The sequence below is a fragment of the Martes martes genome (assembly GCF_963455335.1).
Source record: "Martes martes genome assembly, chromosome: 10".
Lineage (NCBI taxonomy): Eukaryota > Metazoa > Chordata > Mammalia > Carnivora > Mustelidae > Martes > Martes martes.
Window position 1 is genome coordinate 96,130,030 of NC_137898.1, and position 17,505 is coordinate 96,147,534.

A 17,505-nucleotide genomic window follows, 5' to 3' on the forward strand; every position below is an offset into this window, starting at 1 on the left:
TGGGAATTCACAAAGATGTGCCTCATATGTACTCCCAAACTGGTCTGTCAGTGGTAGTCATTATTTGGTGCCCTCCCTGCCCTCACGCCCCTGTCCCAGCTCCCCATCATTGTATCCAGTCCTTTAAGGAGTGCCCCGCCCCGCATCAAGTTCTCATCCCTGCCATATTCAGTAACTGTTTGCTGAGAACCTACTATGTGCCCGGCCCTGTATTAGGCAGTAGGACTACAGAGACCAGTAAGACATAGTCCTTCAATGAGAGCCCTCACTGGTTTAAGAGAGAAAGACACATAGGCCCATAACACAAGCTCCTTTAAATTGCAGGATTGCTCCTTGGATATCCAGACACGCAAAGCACCCACAGTCCCTTTGTGCCTTTGTGGCTGGCTGCTGTGTCCCACCCTACCTGTGCCCCCTCGCGGCCCCCAGGCAGCAGAGAAAAGTTAAATATTAATCCATCCTGGTAAACTCATTCTGACCCATCTATTTCGACATTATCTTGAGGAGGCTTGGTCACTGCTGGGACAACTTACGTAACTGCTCATTCAATGTGTTTAGTTCCCTCCCCCAACCCAGCTCCTGTCTAAGGAGAGTTGGGGTGAGCGTATGCGGTATGGGTATGGCTTAGGAGACCTCTCGACAAGGACGGGGCTGGGGTGTGTGGACGGGTTTGGCATTTTCCTACTCCCTGCTGAGCCACATGCTGACCCTTCCACAGGAGTTGGCAGGCCCCCAACTGTTGCCAGTTCTTTGTCCTCTGGGCACTTCTCAGTCCCCTTAAGGGAGCTTGTGAATACTTTGAGTCACTTGCATATTCTGTATGGATATAAGGAGCTTAATTAAGGTCCCCCCCCCCACCAGGGCAGGGGAAGGGAGGATGCTGAGAAATTTGATTCAGCTTAGGTCTCCAGCTATCACATTTTTCTTGCCATCGTAATTAAGGTCCCCCCCCCCCCCCACCAGGGCAGGGGAAGGGAGGATGCTGAGAAATTTGATTCAGCTTAGGTCTCCAGCTATCACATTTTTCTTGCCATCGTCCTTCAGGCTAAAAAAAGGCAGCCTCCAGACTTTCTATTTCCTGAACATCATATCCTCCTTTTACCCTCAGACAATAAGCCTCAAGGCCTAGCCCTCACAGACACAAGAGGCCTTTTATCTAGACTATACAGCAGAAGAACTCTGTGAGTCTGTCCACAGGTCGCTCGTGATAGGTGGAAGCGATAGTTAAAGGAAATTAAAATATCCTTTTGTCCTTGACAAAGACTGGCTCGTAAGCCTTTTGTCTTGCAGCTGCCTCTCAAATACTGTTTTAGATGTCAGAAGCGTAATCTTGACTTTTTCTTTTTCATTGTATGTCTACTGAAACCACTCTAACTTTCACCAGAGGCAAAAGTCTAGGGAAAAGTCACAGACACAGAAATGCAAAATGGAAAAAAAAAAAAAAAAAGAATCTTTACGTATTTCAGAATATTTTTTTGGAGTTCCTTCATGAAGTTCAAAACCAGGGCTTCTCTCCTCGACTCCCCATCCTTTGGCTCAGATGAGCTATGCAATGAGTCTTCCGTTCTCGAAAACTGGCCTACTCAGGCTTTCTCCCATATGTAACAAGACTCCTTCAAGAGGGAGCTACCACATTTACCAGACTAAGACCAGGCTCAGAGACAACCAAGAGGGGAGCTGTAAACTTTGATCTCATCAAAATATAAAGATTGCTACAGGAATGAAAGAAAAGAAGAGGCAATGGGGTTGCTTTTTTTTTTTTTTAAGTTTAAAATGTTATCTCTCTAACAAAGAGTTTCCAGGGCCCTCCACTGTACTGAATTATTGTTAATCCTCTCAACAATTCCTACAATGAAGTTACGTACCCTACAAAGAAGATGTGAAATTGAAGGCTTAAGGAGATGGTAAGCCCATCCCAAGATCTCACAGTTCGTAAGCATACATTCCATTGACAGCCCTCCTGAAGAGGTGCGGACACAGTAGTCAGGGGTCTTGTCCTCTAGACAAGAGGAGATAAGTAGGCGGCAAAGCTGCTAACAGAACCAGGATCCTGGCTGTTAGGGTATTACCTTCATCTGTGTTCTGACATGTTCTAGAAAATTGGCTGGAGGCAGGGGAATGAACAGAGTGGTTCCTGGAAAGAGGTTACTGGAAAGAGGTCCCCAGCATCTATGTGGTTCTGTGATAGGAGAGAGAGTACCAGGCAGGACGAGGACAGGTAGGAAAATAATAGAATTCGAGCCATTTTCCAGTCTTCTTCCTGGGGGAGGAACAGGGATTTTCCATTTCTTCAGCAGTTCTCTGGAGTCTGTCTTTCCCCGGGCTTTTTAAAAGCTCCCCTCCCTCCCTTTTCGGAGCTTATTGGAGGTCTGTCCCTGGCACGCGCCCTCCTTCGCAGGAACACGGAGCGTGAGGTGGAGACAGGGGAGGTTGGGACACAAGATCCAGTTCAGTGTGTGTCCCAGGCCAGTCCCCGCACTGAGCCCCAATCCTCATCACCCCCTGGTAGGTAGTGGGGCTCAGCACAGGCAGGCAAAGAACGGATGGGACCCATCCGATGAGAACCCGCTCTGAAGATTGTATCCTAAACAGATACCCCCTTCCAACCCGGGGATGTAGTGCTTTGAAACTAGAAAATGCCTGGTCTGAAAGAGAGGAAAGAACAAGCCCAGCAATACACAGGGCTCTGTGTATTCAGAGGGAAGTTGGCAGAGTTGTGTTCGGGCAGAGAAACTCCGAGTGGTACAAAGGGACGTGCCCAGAGTGGAGAAATCATGCTAATTGTGTGCGCCGGAGCTGGAGAACGCCACCCAAAATGAAGAGAGAAAGGGGAGCCCCATCCAGAGCCTTCAGTGCCTTGAGCCTCACTCCTTTTGTCTACCTTCTTCTGATCCAGACAGGTAGGAGACCAGAAGAGTAAGAGAGGGTCTGGAGAGGGGGCCCGCTACTTGCAAAAGGGAGGGAGGGAGAGCTGAAGGTCAGAATGCCTTTAAGGTGGGAGGAGGGGAGAGAGCTCAGCGGCCGTGGGAAGCATCTCAGTCGATTCAGGCATTAGTGTTGAATGTATTTCTTCATTCTCTGCGCCTCCCGCCCGGCCCCTGCGCCCCTCCCCCAAATGGCTGCATGACTTTGGAGCTCCCACGGCATTCAGTACATTAGATAGAGGGCAGTGGGCCATTTCTTATGGGATGTCTTGTTGGCGTGGGCCAGTCCGGCGTTCTTTCCAAGGGATCATGATGGGGCTTGGAGGGGTGGGGGAGATCTGGTTTTTGGGCCTCCCCAACCCCCACTCTGGCTGCCCTGAGTGTACAACAGCAAGGGAGATGAAGTAAGCTTGGGAGATAATGAGACTTTTGGTTTTTGGTTTTTGGTTTTTGGAAATCACACCAATCTATCCAGAACTCACCCCGTGCCATAGACACCTACCTTCTGTACTGCCCCCTACCAACTCCTTAGAGAACCGATCTTACTTTAAATAGATGTGTTTCTGTGTATGTGTGTGTGTGGGCATGGGTGTATACACACACACACACGCACACACACACACACACACACTACTCTGGAGAGCTTGGCAATTCACAGTTTGCTAGGGCAAACCGATGCAAAGATCATTCTAATGAAATGCAGAAACTCCTATGTGTCTGATACACAGAGGAGGCCGGGGATCAGAGAGACGTCACCTACCCCGTCCACAAAGCTGGTGCTCGTGGTGCAGGGTGGGGTGGGGAGGCATATCTGGGCAGGTGTCCTGGGAATGTCTGCACTAAATTTTAAAGGATGCGAATACTAAATAGGTGTGGGAACGGGCATTATAGTTGGGGAAATGGGCAAAGGTCAATATTTTGAAATGGCATCACGCATTTGGGGGCAGCCCAGCCACTCAGCTTAGCTGGAGAGGAAAATGTGAATTCGCCAAGAGCCTTGTAAACCATACTAAGGAACCTGGGACATAATCTGTAAACAGAGAAGGGGGAGAGGGGTTATTGGATGGCTTGTGTTTCAGAGAGCTTGTTCTGCTGTGAGGCATTGGGGAAGAAGCTGGAGGCAAACAAGATAGGCAGGGAAGCTTGTATCCATTTGCTAGGGCTGCTGTGACAAAGAACCCCACACTGGGTGGCTTAAACAGCAGAAATGTCAGGGTGCCTGGGTGGCTCAGTGGGTTAAAGCCTCTGCCTTCGGCTCAGATCATGATCCCAGGGTCCTGGGATTGAGCCCCGCATTGGGCTCTCTGCTCAGCGGGGAGCCTGCTTCCTCCTCTCTCTCTCTGCCTGCCTCTCTGCCTACATGTGATCTCTGCCTGTCAAATAAATAAATGAAATCTTAAAAAAAAAAAAAAACAGCAGAAATGTCTAGTCTCACAGTTCTGCAGGCTAAAATATTGAGATCAAGGTCATATTCTCTTTAGGGTGCTAAGGAAGGATCTGTTCCAGGCCTCTCTGCTGGCTTTAGGTAGTTCCTGGGCTGGGGCAGCAGAACTTCTCTCTTTACAGGACATTCTCCCTATGATTGTGTCTGCGTCCAATTTCCATTTTTTATCAGAACATGAGTCATACTAGATTAGGGGCCCATTCTCCTCCAGTATGACCTCATCTCAGCTTATTACATCTGCAATGACCCCATTGCCAAATAAGGTCCCATTTGAGGTACTGAGGGTTAGGACTTCAACATATCAATTTGGGGTTGTGGGGGGGGGGCACAATGTAACTGATAACAAGGCTATTGTGATAGTTCAAGAGAGAAATAACATGAGCTGGAATTAAGATAAAAATTGGGGGGGTGTGCCTGGGTGGTTCAGTGGGTTAAAGCGTCTGTCTTCGGCTCAGGTCATGATCCCAGCTTCCTGGGATCGAGCCCCGAATCGGGCTCTCTGCTCGGCGGGGAGCCTGTTTCCCCCTCTCTCTCTGCCTGCCTCACTGCCTACTTGTGATCTCTCTCTCTGTCAAATAAATAAATAAGTTAATAGGGGGAACAGGGCATGTGGAGACAATATTTTGGAGGGAAAGTCAGGACCTAGTGATCCATAGGAAGTGGGAGGATCCAGAGAGGGTGGTAGGATTTCTGTGTGAAACCTGAAGTGACCACTGGGACAGGGTTGTGGGTATGATCATGAGTACTGTGTGTACTTAGGTTGAAATGCCCATGAGACATCTATGGGAAATTGTAAAATAGCCTAAAGCAGGGGTGGGATGGGGGGCAGGGAGGTCATGGTTGAAGAGAGGTATGTGGGAGCTCTGAGCCTATAGGTGAAATCCAGAACAATGAGAATGGATAATATCACCTAGGAGGATAAAATGGGCTGCACATGGAACACTGAGTAACCCCAAGATTTGTAGAGGAAGCTAGAGGGAAAAAAGGCCCTCTGAGGAGGCCAAGAAGGAACAGTGAGAGAGACAGAGGGGGAACTAGAAGACTGTGGTGTCCAAAAAGTTAGGGTAGTTGGGAGTTTTTTGGAGAATGAGCATCAGATGTGTCAAAGAGTTCCAGTATATCAAGAACCAATTATAGCTCAACTGTTAATTATAATATTACAACTAAAAGAGTTTGTTGGAGATGGCAATTCAGAGGTAACTATTCGCCTTGGTGAGAGTGGTCTCGGTGGAAATTACAACGAGTGGAAGGAACCACCAGAGCTGGAAATACAGAGGCGGTGAATCGAGAATACAAAGTACACAGGGAAATACACAAGTCAGAGCTGTCCCTAAATTCTTTCAGGTCATCAGACGGCAAGGAAAAAAATGATAGAAAGACCTCGTCAGTCAGTGTGACCAGGTAAAAACTAAAGGTGACCACGGATCTTCTGTGTAGGAAAATGTGAGCCAGTAAATAGAGCACAACATATAAATTAGGCTGATGGGATATTAGTTATGACCGACAGTGGGTAAGAGGTAAGTGCAGGCTTGGGCCATGGTATTGCTGAGACAACAACAAAGAGCTAAGATCCCACAAGGAATTTCTGCCATGCTCACTATGTTAGGAAAATGCCATCTTCTGTGACAAATATGTTCCATGTAATAGTACATATTACTATGTAATAGGACAATACAGTTCCAGTCTAGGCCTGGGATGAGGAAGAGCTCTGCTCCGTGAAGTTCTCAGGGACCAAGTTGATAAAGCTCTCTATCAATTTTGACATGTGTTTCCAGTAGTCACCCTGTCACCCTGAGGTTTTTCTCCATTTCTTTCAGGTAAATAATTCAAAAAAAACAAAAAAACAAAACAAAACAAAACAAAAACAGAAAACCAACAACAGGAGAGAGGTTTTTCTAAACTATAAGTGGTACCTATAAATTCCACTGGTTCTATTGGCTGGAAGTCAGTCACATAGCCATATCTAACTGCAAAGAAGTCTGGAAAATGTAGTTTTTTATGATCAGCACTTAAAGGGGGTAAGAAACACTCAGTCTTTTCTTTCTTTTTTTAAGATTTTATTTATTTATTTGACAGAGAGAGACTTGGCGAGACAGGGAACACAAGCAGGGGGAGCGGAAAGGGAGAAGCAGGCTTCCTGCAGAGCAGGGAGCCTGATGTGGGCCTCAATCCCAGGACTCTGGGATCATGCATGACCTGAGCCGAAGACAGATGCTTAAAGACTGAGCCACCCAGGTGCCCAACACTCAGTCTTTAATGCTTTGTGCCTAACATGGACAAATGAGGCTTTCCTAAATTGATCACAGCCCAATTCATGAAACATTCAAACAAGGCTTTTTCTAGAGGCTAGAACACCGACATACAGACATGAACATGGCATGCCATAGATCTAGATAATCTGATGGGCAAAATTTTACTCTCTGAGATCCTAGAACTATTCCATCCTCTAGGGACCCAAGAGGAAGAAGTCCCTTACCTGGCTTCCATCCATTTAGCCCTAAAATTACCTCCACATTGTAGGTCTTATCTTTTTCTTCTAACAGAAAGTTATGTACTGAAGTGCATTTAACATAAGGATACAGTTTAAAGAACCTTTAAAATGTGAATGAACCCATGGAACCAGACTCCAAGATCAAGAAATAGAACATTTCAGCACCTCAGAATCATGTGCATTCTATTTCCGTTACTGTTGCCCTCCCCCAGCGTTACGGTGGTATCCTAACTTCTAACACAGGTTAAGTTTGCATGTCTTTGAACTTTGTATAAATGGAATCATACGCATGCATTCTTTTGTATCTGGCTGCTTTCGCTGAACACCAAATCTGTAAGATCCATTCGCATTGCTGTTGAAATTGTTATTTGTTTGGTTTCAGTGCATTATAGCATTCCATCGTACGAATATACCACAGTTTATATTTCTATTCAACTTTGATAGACACTTTGGTTGTTTCTAGTTTGGGGCTCTATTGAGACAGTTGTTAAGATACTCTAGTACCTGTCTTTTGGTGAACAGATGTACACATTTCTTTGGGGATATGCCTAGGAGTCGAACTACTGAGTTATATGTGTGTATTTAACTTTAGTAGATATGGTCAAACAATTTTCAAAAGTGATTGGATCAATCCACAGTCCCACCAGTGGCTCCAGACATGCCACATCTTCACCAGCAATTGTATGCATCTCTTTTTCATTGTAGTCACCCTAGTGAGTATGAGGTGGTATCAAATTATGGTTTAAAATTCCTTTTCCATTATTATTATTACTGAAGTTGTATCTTTTTCATATCATTATTAACTATTTGGATAGTTAGAAGTACCTCTTAGAAGTACCTCTTCTAAGTCTTTTCCCCTTTTTCTACTGAGTTTTCTGGATTTTTTAAAAAGTATTGATTTGTAGTTTAAGAAATATGCTTTGGATACAAGTCCTTTATAGGATATATGCCTTGCAAATATCTCTCATCCTGCAGCTTGCCTTTCACTCTCTCTTTCTCCCTCTCTCTCTCTCTCTTTTTTTTTTTTTTTTTGCCTTTTACTCTCTTAATGGTGTCTTCTGATGACAGAAACTCTTAATTTTATTGTGTTCATATATCACTTCCTTCTTTTATGGGTACCACTGTTGTGTCCTAAGGAATCTGTCTGCCCTCAAGGCACAGAGATATTCTCCTATGTTTTCCTTTTTTTTTTTTCTAATGTTGTTTTACCTTTCCCATTTAGATCCATAATTGACGTAGAATTGATATTTGTGTAAGGTGTGAGGTAAGGATCAAGATTCATTTCTTTCCTAGATGGGCTGGCACTATTTATTGCAGAAAGAATCCCTCCCCCAGAGCACTGAAGCATCACCTTTTCATAAGTCAAGTGGTCATATATAAGTTTAATTTTAGACTCTCTGTTCTATTCCACTGATCTGTTTGTCTAGTCTTGTGCACTATCACAAGGTTAACCTCCTATGATTTTGGTTGGTATTGTATTAAGTTTATAAGTCAGTTTTGGAGAGTTGACAGCTTAACAGCAGTGCTTGTTCTGATCTAAAACAGGGTAAATCTCTGTGTGCCATCTTAATACCTATTAGCTATATACACGTTACTGAATATCTATACACTTTAGAGTACAGATAGAAAGGTACAAAGACCTCTCTCTTTCTGGATCCCAAAGGCCTTCTTCACACTTTCTGTTTCCTGGCTTTCTCCTGTGTTCCTGAATGACTGACACTTAAAATGAGTTCACACTCTTATCTCCCCTTGGAGGTCTCAACAGGATACCAACACAGTAACCTCAACAAGTATGTAATCAGTAGGGCACCTATAGGAAAGGACAAAGAAGGGGCTTATTTCTCAGAGCATTGATCACTAGGAAGAACATTAAAAACCAAAAGCGGAAAGCAAAATGTTTTCCCTTTAGAAAACCACGCTATGTGCCACCCTTGGATTCTTTTTTTCTTTTCTCTTTTTTTTTCCTCCTTTTTAAAATTAACATATAATGTATTATTTTCTTCAGAGGTACAGGACTGTGAATCATCAGTCTTATCATAGCACTCATCATAGCACATATCCGCCCCAGTGTCTATAGCCCAGACACCCTATCCCCTCCACCCCCCAGCACCCCTCAGTTTGTCTCCTGAGATTGAGTCTCTTATGGTTTGTCTCCCTCCCTGGTCCCATCTTGTTTCTTTTTCCAACCCCTTCCCCCCATAACCTCCCTGCCCTGCCTCTTAAATTCCTCATATCAGAAAGATCATATGATAATTGTCTTTCTCTGATTGACTTATTTTGCTTAGCATAATTCTCTCTAGTTCCATCCACATTGTTGCAAATGGCAAGATTTCGGGGTTTTTTGATGACTGCATAGTATTCCATTGTGTATATATGAACCATATCTTCTTTATCCATTCATCTGCTGATGGACATCTAGGTTCTTTCCATAGTTTGGCTATTGTGGACATTGCTGCTATAAACGTTCACCACCCTTGGATTCTTGTATGCAGTTCTGCTCACTTCACCTCAAAAAAATAATAATAATAATAATAATAGAATTGGAGAAAAGCCAGAGAAGGGTATCTGTGATAGCCAGAGGGACTTCTTTGTGGTGACAGACCCAAACAAGACAAAGACCCATAAAAAGGATATAACTTCAGCCCATGGTGCTAGTGAGTATGGATTAGGTGTATAAAGACCAAATCCTAGAATAGCTGTTTGGCATCATCTCACTGACACTTTTAAAAGGAAAATTTCAGGCAAATACTGGTAAAAGGAAAACTGTGCCAAGCATAAAGGAGCATAGAAAAATGAAGAGATGATGATTCCCTTAAAGGAAGAGGCTTTAAGGAAACCCAAGGCCACTGGCATATACATTCTCATATTTTAAAGCTTAACATTCCTTGGTTGTCACTGCTGGACAAAACCCTCCTTGAGAGAGGCCACCTATCAGTATGGCACAGTTTAAGTTGACAGGTAAATCTTGCTGTGATGTCAATTTCCTTTTGTTCAGCCACCAGTGGGAACAGAGACTTTCTACATAATGATGCCTCAGAGACTCAAAGACCGTGATTAAGTTAATCACTTCTCAAGGTTGAATAGCCCTAGCCCCTTTTATTTCCACTGTGGATCATAGTTGTTACAGCCATTTCCTCATTTCTGTGTCCTGCTTTGGCCCCTGTCCCAGTTCTCTGTGTCCCTTGAAAGTTGTAGAACCCTGAACTTAATACCAACTCTAATTTTGGCTAGAGTTTTTGGAAACAGTGTTTGCTCAGCAAAATACTCTCTTTGTTAACTTCTCGGAAAGACTGCTCCATTCATTTCTGAACATGTGTACATACACCCCTGCGACTCATGGTCATACCCATGTTCCTGCACACAAGAATGGTGCCCACCTAGAGGAAGGTGAAGCCTAAGGCAATCCATGTGCGGTAGCTTTTCCAATGTTTTTATGCAGAAGAATCAAATTTAAACTGACAAAATGAACTGATCTGAGCTGGGAAGACATCACAAAAGGACCACTAGGACCTTGTACGGGATAGGAGAGACAGGACACAGGGGAAGCTCAAGGGAGGGCCAGAGAAGATGGAAGGGAGGGGGAGTCCCTTCCACTTTTCCCTGGAGCTGGGACTGTCACTTCCCAGCCTCCTGGATGGAGGAAATGAGAACCCTCAAAGTCTGATGCAGGACGGTTCTGCATATACAACCCTCACGCATGCACACGCCACTGCTTCCAACTGTGTCCTGAACAGAGGTTCCCCAACCATTTACTCATCACCACCATGGCCTTTAATGAAACTCAATGACTTTTCTCAGGGCCACCTCTAGTCCCACATACCAAAGTCTATTTGCCTATTAAGGGAACTCTGAAAACTTGTTTTTCTAAATCAAGCCAAGCCTGGGACCTCGCAGTGGCTAGGGAGGAAATCCCACCTAAACAATCACAGAAACTGAGAGCTGGAAGAAATTTGAAGTATTATGTGATCAAATGGATTTCAGTCTGATACGCAGAGCCAGAGGGATTCCTAGTAGTGCCCCAAATTATTGGGGAGGACAGGAGTCTGGTTGCCACCATCTCTTCTACCAAATCTTTGAGCCAGAACTAGATTTTATTTTCATTTTTATACATGCTTTTATGGGAAAAATATCTTCAATAAAAAATATTTGAAAATATTTGATTTTGTCCATCTACCTCCCCCAAATCAAAACTCCTCTTGATAACAAGCCTAGGGGTCTCTGGATGACTCAGTTGGTTAAGCAACTGACTCTTAGTTTCAGCTCAGGTCATGAGATCCAGCCCTGCATTGGGTTCCATGCTCAGGGGGGAGTCTGCTTGATATTCCCTACCTCTACCCCTCCCTTGCTCTCTTGTGTGCTCTCTCTCTCTCAAATAAATAAATGAGTCTTTTTAAAAAAAAGTATATCATAGTCCTATGTATGGCAGCTTTAATCATTCAAATAGTCTCTTCCACTTTTAAGGTTTTATGATTCTAACATACCTGGCAGGTAAGGGATCATAGAATGCCAGAGTTGAGAAGACCCTTTGTGATCATCTGGGCCCACAACCTCCTTATAGAGAGGAGTAAACTGAGGCACAAAGAAGTGAAAGAACAGCAATGGGCCTTTCCTCGACCCCTTTCAAAGGTGATGAGCTCACTCCTTAACAAAGAGCTTGTTCCAAAAATGGACTGAATAGGTTTATTACATTTGCTTTGATCTCCATAACTCACCTTTTAGTTTAATGCCCTCCTGGTTTGGGCTGGGTCCTTTGAGCTCAAGGAGAAGAATAAAGAAGGGAAAGGTACAACTTAACTTCCCCAAATTTAAAAAATAACAGCAGAGTGGGAGAGTGGGAGAAAGAGACAGGGAACTTCAGAGGCAGTGACCATCAGAGAGAGCAGCTGGGGGTACAGAGGGACTGAGAACCTGACCTGTAAGTGTCTGTTTAGCTAAACTCAGCCCTGCTCCCAACTAACGTCCTCTCCAGAAGACCTTCCTTTGGGTAGTCGTAATGTTCTACAAGGACATGTTATACCAATGAATGGCATTGGTTCAGGCTCCAAAGCCCCCTAAGAGATCTCTGAAATATGAGATCCAACTCTAGATGGGGTAACCATTGGACACGATGGCAAGATCCCAGAATGGCAGGGCTGGAACAAATGGTTGTAACATGAAGTTTGCCACTTATTTTACCTACCTGAGTCCCAAACAGAGAAGTGACTTCTCCTAGGTCCAAAGTCAACAATAAGGGCCCAAGTGTCTGATGCTCACTCTTGTGTTCTCTCCACTACATGACAGTAGGTGATGTACGTGTTGTGCTTTTCCTTTGTGAACCTGATGAGGAAGTTCTTGTTGTTACTTGTATCCTGATTTTCTAAGTGAGAAGAATGTGCCCTAGAACGATGGCTTGCCCAGGTCCACATAGCCTGAAGGTGGTGGAGCCCAATCTTACAAGGTCTTCTGATTCCAAACTCTTTGTTTTGCCCATCCCAAATCCCTCTTCTATAGGAGTTGCCTGTTGGGCTGGGGCCTGGGTGTATTTCCAAAACCAACTACTCAGCTGAAGAACTGTTCAGCCCTGGGCAGGCCTGGTAAAATGTTCCTTGCCACCAGGGCAAGGAGAGAGGAGACTCTCGGTATGAATGACGAAGGGCCCCTAAACTTCCCCTTTATTGGCACTGTCTTGTGACACACTCCCTTCTCTATGAATCTCTGTTTCCACGCTTCTCCATTCCCTACTTTCCCAATCCCCAATCAAGAAGCAAATCTGACAAACTCACCCTGAGGTCTATGTTTGTTTTGCTCATTGATACATCCCCAGGACATAGAACAGTACTTGGCACATGGGAAGTTCTCAATAAATGTTTCTGTGAATGGAGCACATAGTGTGTGGGTTAGTTGGAGGTCTTCCTCAAGAGAAAGGCGCTGGAGAAAACCACCAGAGGCAGAGGGCCAGCGAGAAGAAGGACTGAGGGCAATGGGATGGGTGTGAGGGGTGATGGAGGATCAGAGGGGCCCAGAGCTATCGTGGGCGAGGAGATGGCATCAGAGGGTAAGAAGGAAGGACTGATAGGGCATGAGGAGCCCAGAGGGTGAGGCATGAAGACAACTGAGGACATAAAGGGTGGAGAGGGGTAGGGAGCCAAGAGTCTGATACTGCCTTCTCCCCATGGGTGTCTGTTCACAGAGCCGCTGGAGGGGGTGAACATTACCAGCCCGGTGCGCCTGATCCATGGCACGGTGGGGAAGTCGGCCCTGCTCTCTGTGCAGTACAGCAGCACGAGCAGTGACAAGCCCGTGGTGAAGTGGCAGCTGAAGCGGGACAAGCCAGTGACCGTGGTACAGTCCATTGGCACAGAGGTCATTGGCACCTTACGGCCTGACTACCGAGACCGCATCCGCCTCTTCGAAAATGGCTCCCTGCTTCTCAGTGACCTGCAGCTGGCCGACGAGGGCACCTATGAGGTTGAGATCTCCATCACGGATGACACGTTCACCGGGGAGAAGACCATCAACCTCACTGTGGATGGTAAAGTGCTCTGACAGGGATGGAGATGGGACTGGTCCTGAGATGTGGGCAGGGTCTGCCCAGTACACTAGCCAGACCCCGGACACACCAACACAGAAGCCACTTGGGAGCTGAGAGTGAGACAGTCGGCCATCAGAGTTTTTTGGCAGACAGGACACAGCTAATGCACACGGAGTGCTTACTGTGGGCCAGAAACTAGTCTAAGTGTTTTGCATATCTTGACTCATTTAATGCTGATAATAAATGTAGGCATAGTTAATGTAACTACCCCCATTTTGTAGATACAGAAACTGAGGCACGAAGAGGTTGACTAACTTGCCCAAGGTCACACAGCTAGTATGTGACAGAGCCAATATTGGAACCCAGATGTTTGGAACCTAGGTTTAGCCCAACTGAAATATGTTCCAGGCTGGGCCAGTTTTAAGACATCTTGAAAAGGCGTTTGAGAAGAAGGAAGGGAAGGTCCGTGAGGGCAGGGACCATGGCTGTCTTATTCAGCATTGTACCCTCTGTGCTTAGTATGTGCTCCACAAATAATCGGTAAAGAAATGAATGAATGAATGAATGAATGGGTGGATTATGGGGAAAGATTGGGCTGGTGATCCCTGAAGGGCCTCTCAGACCACAAATCGAGTTGCAACGTGTTGGAAGGCGGGGAGTTACGAAGCGGAGGGGAGACGCTGTTTGGCCCCGGCTCACAGGCTCCCCCACCTCTGGGACTCAGTGCCCATTTCCAGGCCACAGGTGTTAGTGGCTTCCACCACCGTGCTGGAGCTCAGCGAGGCCTTCACCCTGAACTGCTCGCACGAGAACGGCACCAAGCCCAGCTACACCTGGCTGAAGGATGGCAAGCCCCTCCTCAATGACTCGAGAATGCTCCTGTCCCCTGACCACAAGGTGCTCACCATCACCCGCGTGCTCATGGAGGACGATGACCTGTACAGCTGTGTGGTGGAGAACCCCATCAGCGAGGGCCGCAGCCTGCCCATCAAGATCACCGTGTACAGTGAGTGCCCTTGTCTTCTCGCCCTCGGAACTCCAAATCCCGAGAGGCCGGCTCTGTGAGGGACCGAGGACAGCCCAGACAGAGGGCCCCTAAATGGGGAGAGAGAGGCAGGGATGGGCCAGCTCTCCAGGGAGGCCAGCAACAGGTGGGAAGTGGGCTCAGCCGGCTCCGCCCGCCATAGGCTAGTCATGTGCACGGGGCTCCTTTTCTCTTTCTTCCTGCTGCAGGAGCTCTTCTCACCAGACATGTTCCCCTCTGAACTCTCTCCCATCTCTCGACCTCTCTCTCTCCCCCCAGGAAGAAGCTCCCTCTACATCATCTTGTCCACAGGAGGCATCTTCCTCCTTGTGACCTTGGTGACAGTCTGTGCCTGCTGGAAACCCTCCAAAAAGTCTGGGTAATTCTTCAAGTTCCACACCCTGAGTGCCCTAATCCTTCCATCCATCCCCACCCCGTGCTCTAGGCTTCTCTCTGAGTCTCTTAAATTCCCATCCCTCCAGGGCCCTGCACCTCTTCCCGGGAGATCCCTCTTAGCCTTGCATGTGCTGGGTATGGAACTACATTCTGGGCTCCCAACCCCCAACAGCCCCCCCCAACAATGGTTTCCCTTAGGGAACCTTTTGTGGGCGGGGCATGGTGGCTGTGGTTAATGAACTGCGTTTTAAGTATGATTATCCGCAGTTTACAGATAATAACACTGAGACTCAGACAGGTTCGGGGACTTGCCTGCGATGCCAGCCACAGACTCAGGACGCAAACCTAGAGGCGACTCATCCCAAAGCTCACGGACTACTGCCACTCCAGCTGCCCCCAGCCCATCTTCTGTTACAAGGCCTCTCTTATGGCCCCCAGATTCCTCCTGTGACCCTGCCCCTCAGACCCTCCCCGGCTCACACTCAACAGTTCTGTTCAGAGGCTGCTGGGTTGATTTGCAGGAAGAAGAGGAAGCTGGAGAAGCAGAGCTCCCTGGAATACATGGACCAGAACGACGACCGCCTGAAACCAGAAGGTGAGCTCCCAGCCACCCACTCACCCATCCCATCGTCACTCAGATCAGTGGGCTGCTGGGAAAAGGCAGAAGTGGGCCGCAAGGAAGCCAGCTGTGCAGGGCCCCTTCCTCCACCAAGTGCACGAAGACTGCAGAGCAGGGAGACGTGCAGCCAAGGTAGGACCCCAGGTATTCCGGATCCTTTGGTGGAGGTTGTGGCGGGGCCTCGACTGGCCCCTCGGGGAGCGAAGAGTGTAGGTGTTGGCTGGTGGAAAGGATCCTGTACAGCGCCAGCCACCCCCACTCTTCGCTCTGCGCAGCGGATACCCTCCCACGAGGCGGCGAGCAGGAGCGGAAGAACCCCATGGCTCTGTATATCCTGAAAGATAAGGTGAGCACACTTGGGTCGGTGCCCCACAAACACACGGTGATCCCTACCGCGTTCCAGTGTGCCATAGCCACATGGAACTGCTCTCTCTTTATAGCACTCCGAGGAAACCTGGGAAATATTTGTGTCACCCGCCCTTTAGGGCTCAGAAAAATAAGGCTGACAGAGGTGAAATGACTTGCCCAGGATCAAACAAGTAAATACACATTAAGTGGCAGATCTAGGCTTCAAGGTCAAGGTCTCTGGATTCTAACTCTGATGATTCCCCCACTGTTCTACAACGGAGTCTGTCTCAGGCTGGGCCAGACAAGTGGGAAGAGGAGACTAAGGGCACAGAATGCTCAAATTAATGCATGTCAGCATTTACCGAGCACCTGTTACCACCACGAAGGGTCTGTATGGCCAGAAAAACCAGACCTCTGTCTGCCGCCTTGCACCGGGTGGGAGGGTGCAGGGAACCCTGCTCCTTCAGCTCCGTATGCCCAGCGCCCCCCACGGGGCGCTCACCCTGGCGGCGCGTGTCCTTGCAGGACTCCCCGGAGCCCGAGGAGAACCCCGCCCCGGAGCCTCGGAGCACCACTGAGCCTGGCCCGCCGGGCTACTCCGTGTCGCCGGGAGTACCCGGCCGCTCGCCGGGGCTTCCCATCCGCTCGGCCCGCCGCTACCCGCGCTCCCCGGCGCGCTCCCCCGCCACCTGCCGGACGCACACGTCGCCACCCCGGGCCCCGAGCTCGCCCGGCCGCTCGCGCAGCGCCTCGCGCACACTGCGGACTGCGGGCGTGCACCTGATCCGCGAGCAAGACGAGGCCAGCCCGGTGGAGATCAGCGCCTGAGCCTCCTCGGCACCCCCGGGGTGGGGGCGCGCCCTGCAAAGAGCCGGGTGCCCTGGGAAGGCTTGTTGGGGGGGAGCCGTGACCGTTGCCGCCAGGAGCCAGGGGAGGTCCCCGCGAGGGCGCGGGGGTCTCGCGTGGGGACCAGCCTAGGCATGGGGACGCAGTGGGGCAGCCAGGAGTGTCTCAAGTGGTGAAACCGGGTCGCGTTTGCTCCTGGTTTCACCGGCTGTGTTCTCAGTGGGTATGGGCTGTGCCCTTTTAGGACCATATAGATTATTAAATTTCTGGCCCAATCCCCCAAGGGTCTTATGGAAACTAACATCAGTAACCTAACCCCCATGACTCCCCTGCGCCCTTCCTACCAAGCTCTGTGCTCCCACCCACCTTCCTCCCCTCTGAGCGAATGCCTTTTCCCGGGACACTTTCTTGGCAAGCTCGGATTAGAGACGCCACTTACCCAAAAGGAACAGCTGTCCTAAACTTGCCGGTTAGTGGGTGCACAGAGGACAGTTCTGAGCATCAGGGGAATTACTGTGAAGGCAGTGCCTTATAGCACCCTTCTCCAGGCATCTGGTACCTGGGTGCATACCAGTTGATGAGGCAGGAGTCAAATTCATTCCCTTGACCCCTGACCTGCACCCTAGCAAGGGCAAAGGATTCAAGCCTCCCGAGCTTCGCCTCCTCCCAAAGCCTCAGTCAGTGGCTACCAAGCATCCTTTCCTTCTCTATTCCTATAGAGAAGGAGGTTCTCACTCCTGTGACCCAGAAAGCTAGATTAAGTGAAGACATTTTTTTGAAACCCTCACACCTATGCCTTCTCCCTAGCTTCCTTACAAAACAAGCCTTTCAAACAATCAGTATCCCTGGGAAAGGTCCTTGGGCTTCCTTCAGCTCTAAGAGAATAAGGTTCCAGTCTGCAG

General features: G+C 48.0%; 1 protein-coding gene across 3 annotated transcripts; it reads left to right on the forward strand.

Annotated features, from left to right (window-relative positions):
• Window positions 1-2,650: 2,650 nt before the first annotated feature.
• HEPACAM (hepatic and glial cell adhesion molecule) lies at window positions 2,651-16,585 on the forward strand (the record flags this gene model as incomplete). 3 transcript variants are annotated; one of them, XM_080816794.1, is made up of 7 exons in its annotated part: window positions 2,651-2,900; window positions 13,029-13,370; window positions 14,095-14,376; window positions 14,674-14,773; window positions 15,312-15,385; window positions 15,685-15,755; window positions 16,283-16,585. In XM_080816794.1, 7 exons carry the CDS (start codon window positions 2,816-2,818, stop codon window positions 16,583-16,585), a joined length of 1,257 nt encoding a protein of 418 aa, XP_080672920.1. The 3 variants fall into 3 exon arrangements, with proteins under 3 accessions (XP_080672920.1, XP_080672918.1, XP_080672919.1); XM_080816792.1 differs by having other exon boundaries at window positions 2,816-2,900; window positions 14,674-14,767; window positions 15,312-15,541; XM_080816793.1 differs by having other exon boundaries at window positions 2,816-2,900; window positions 14,674-14,767.
• Between the last annotated feature and the right edge of the window lie 920 nt (window positions 16,586-17,505).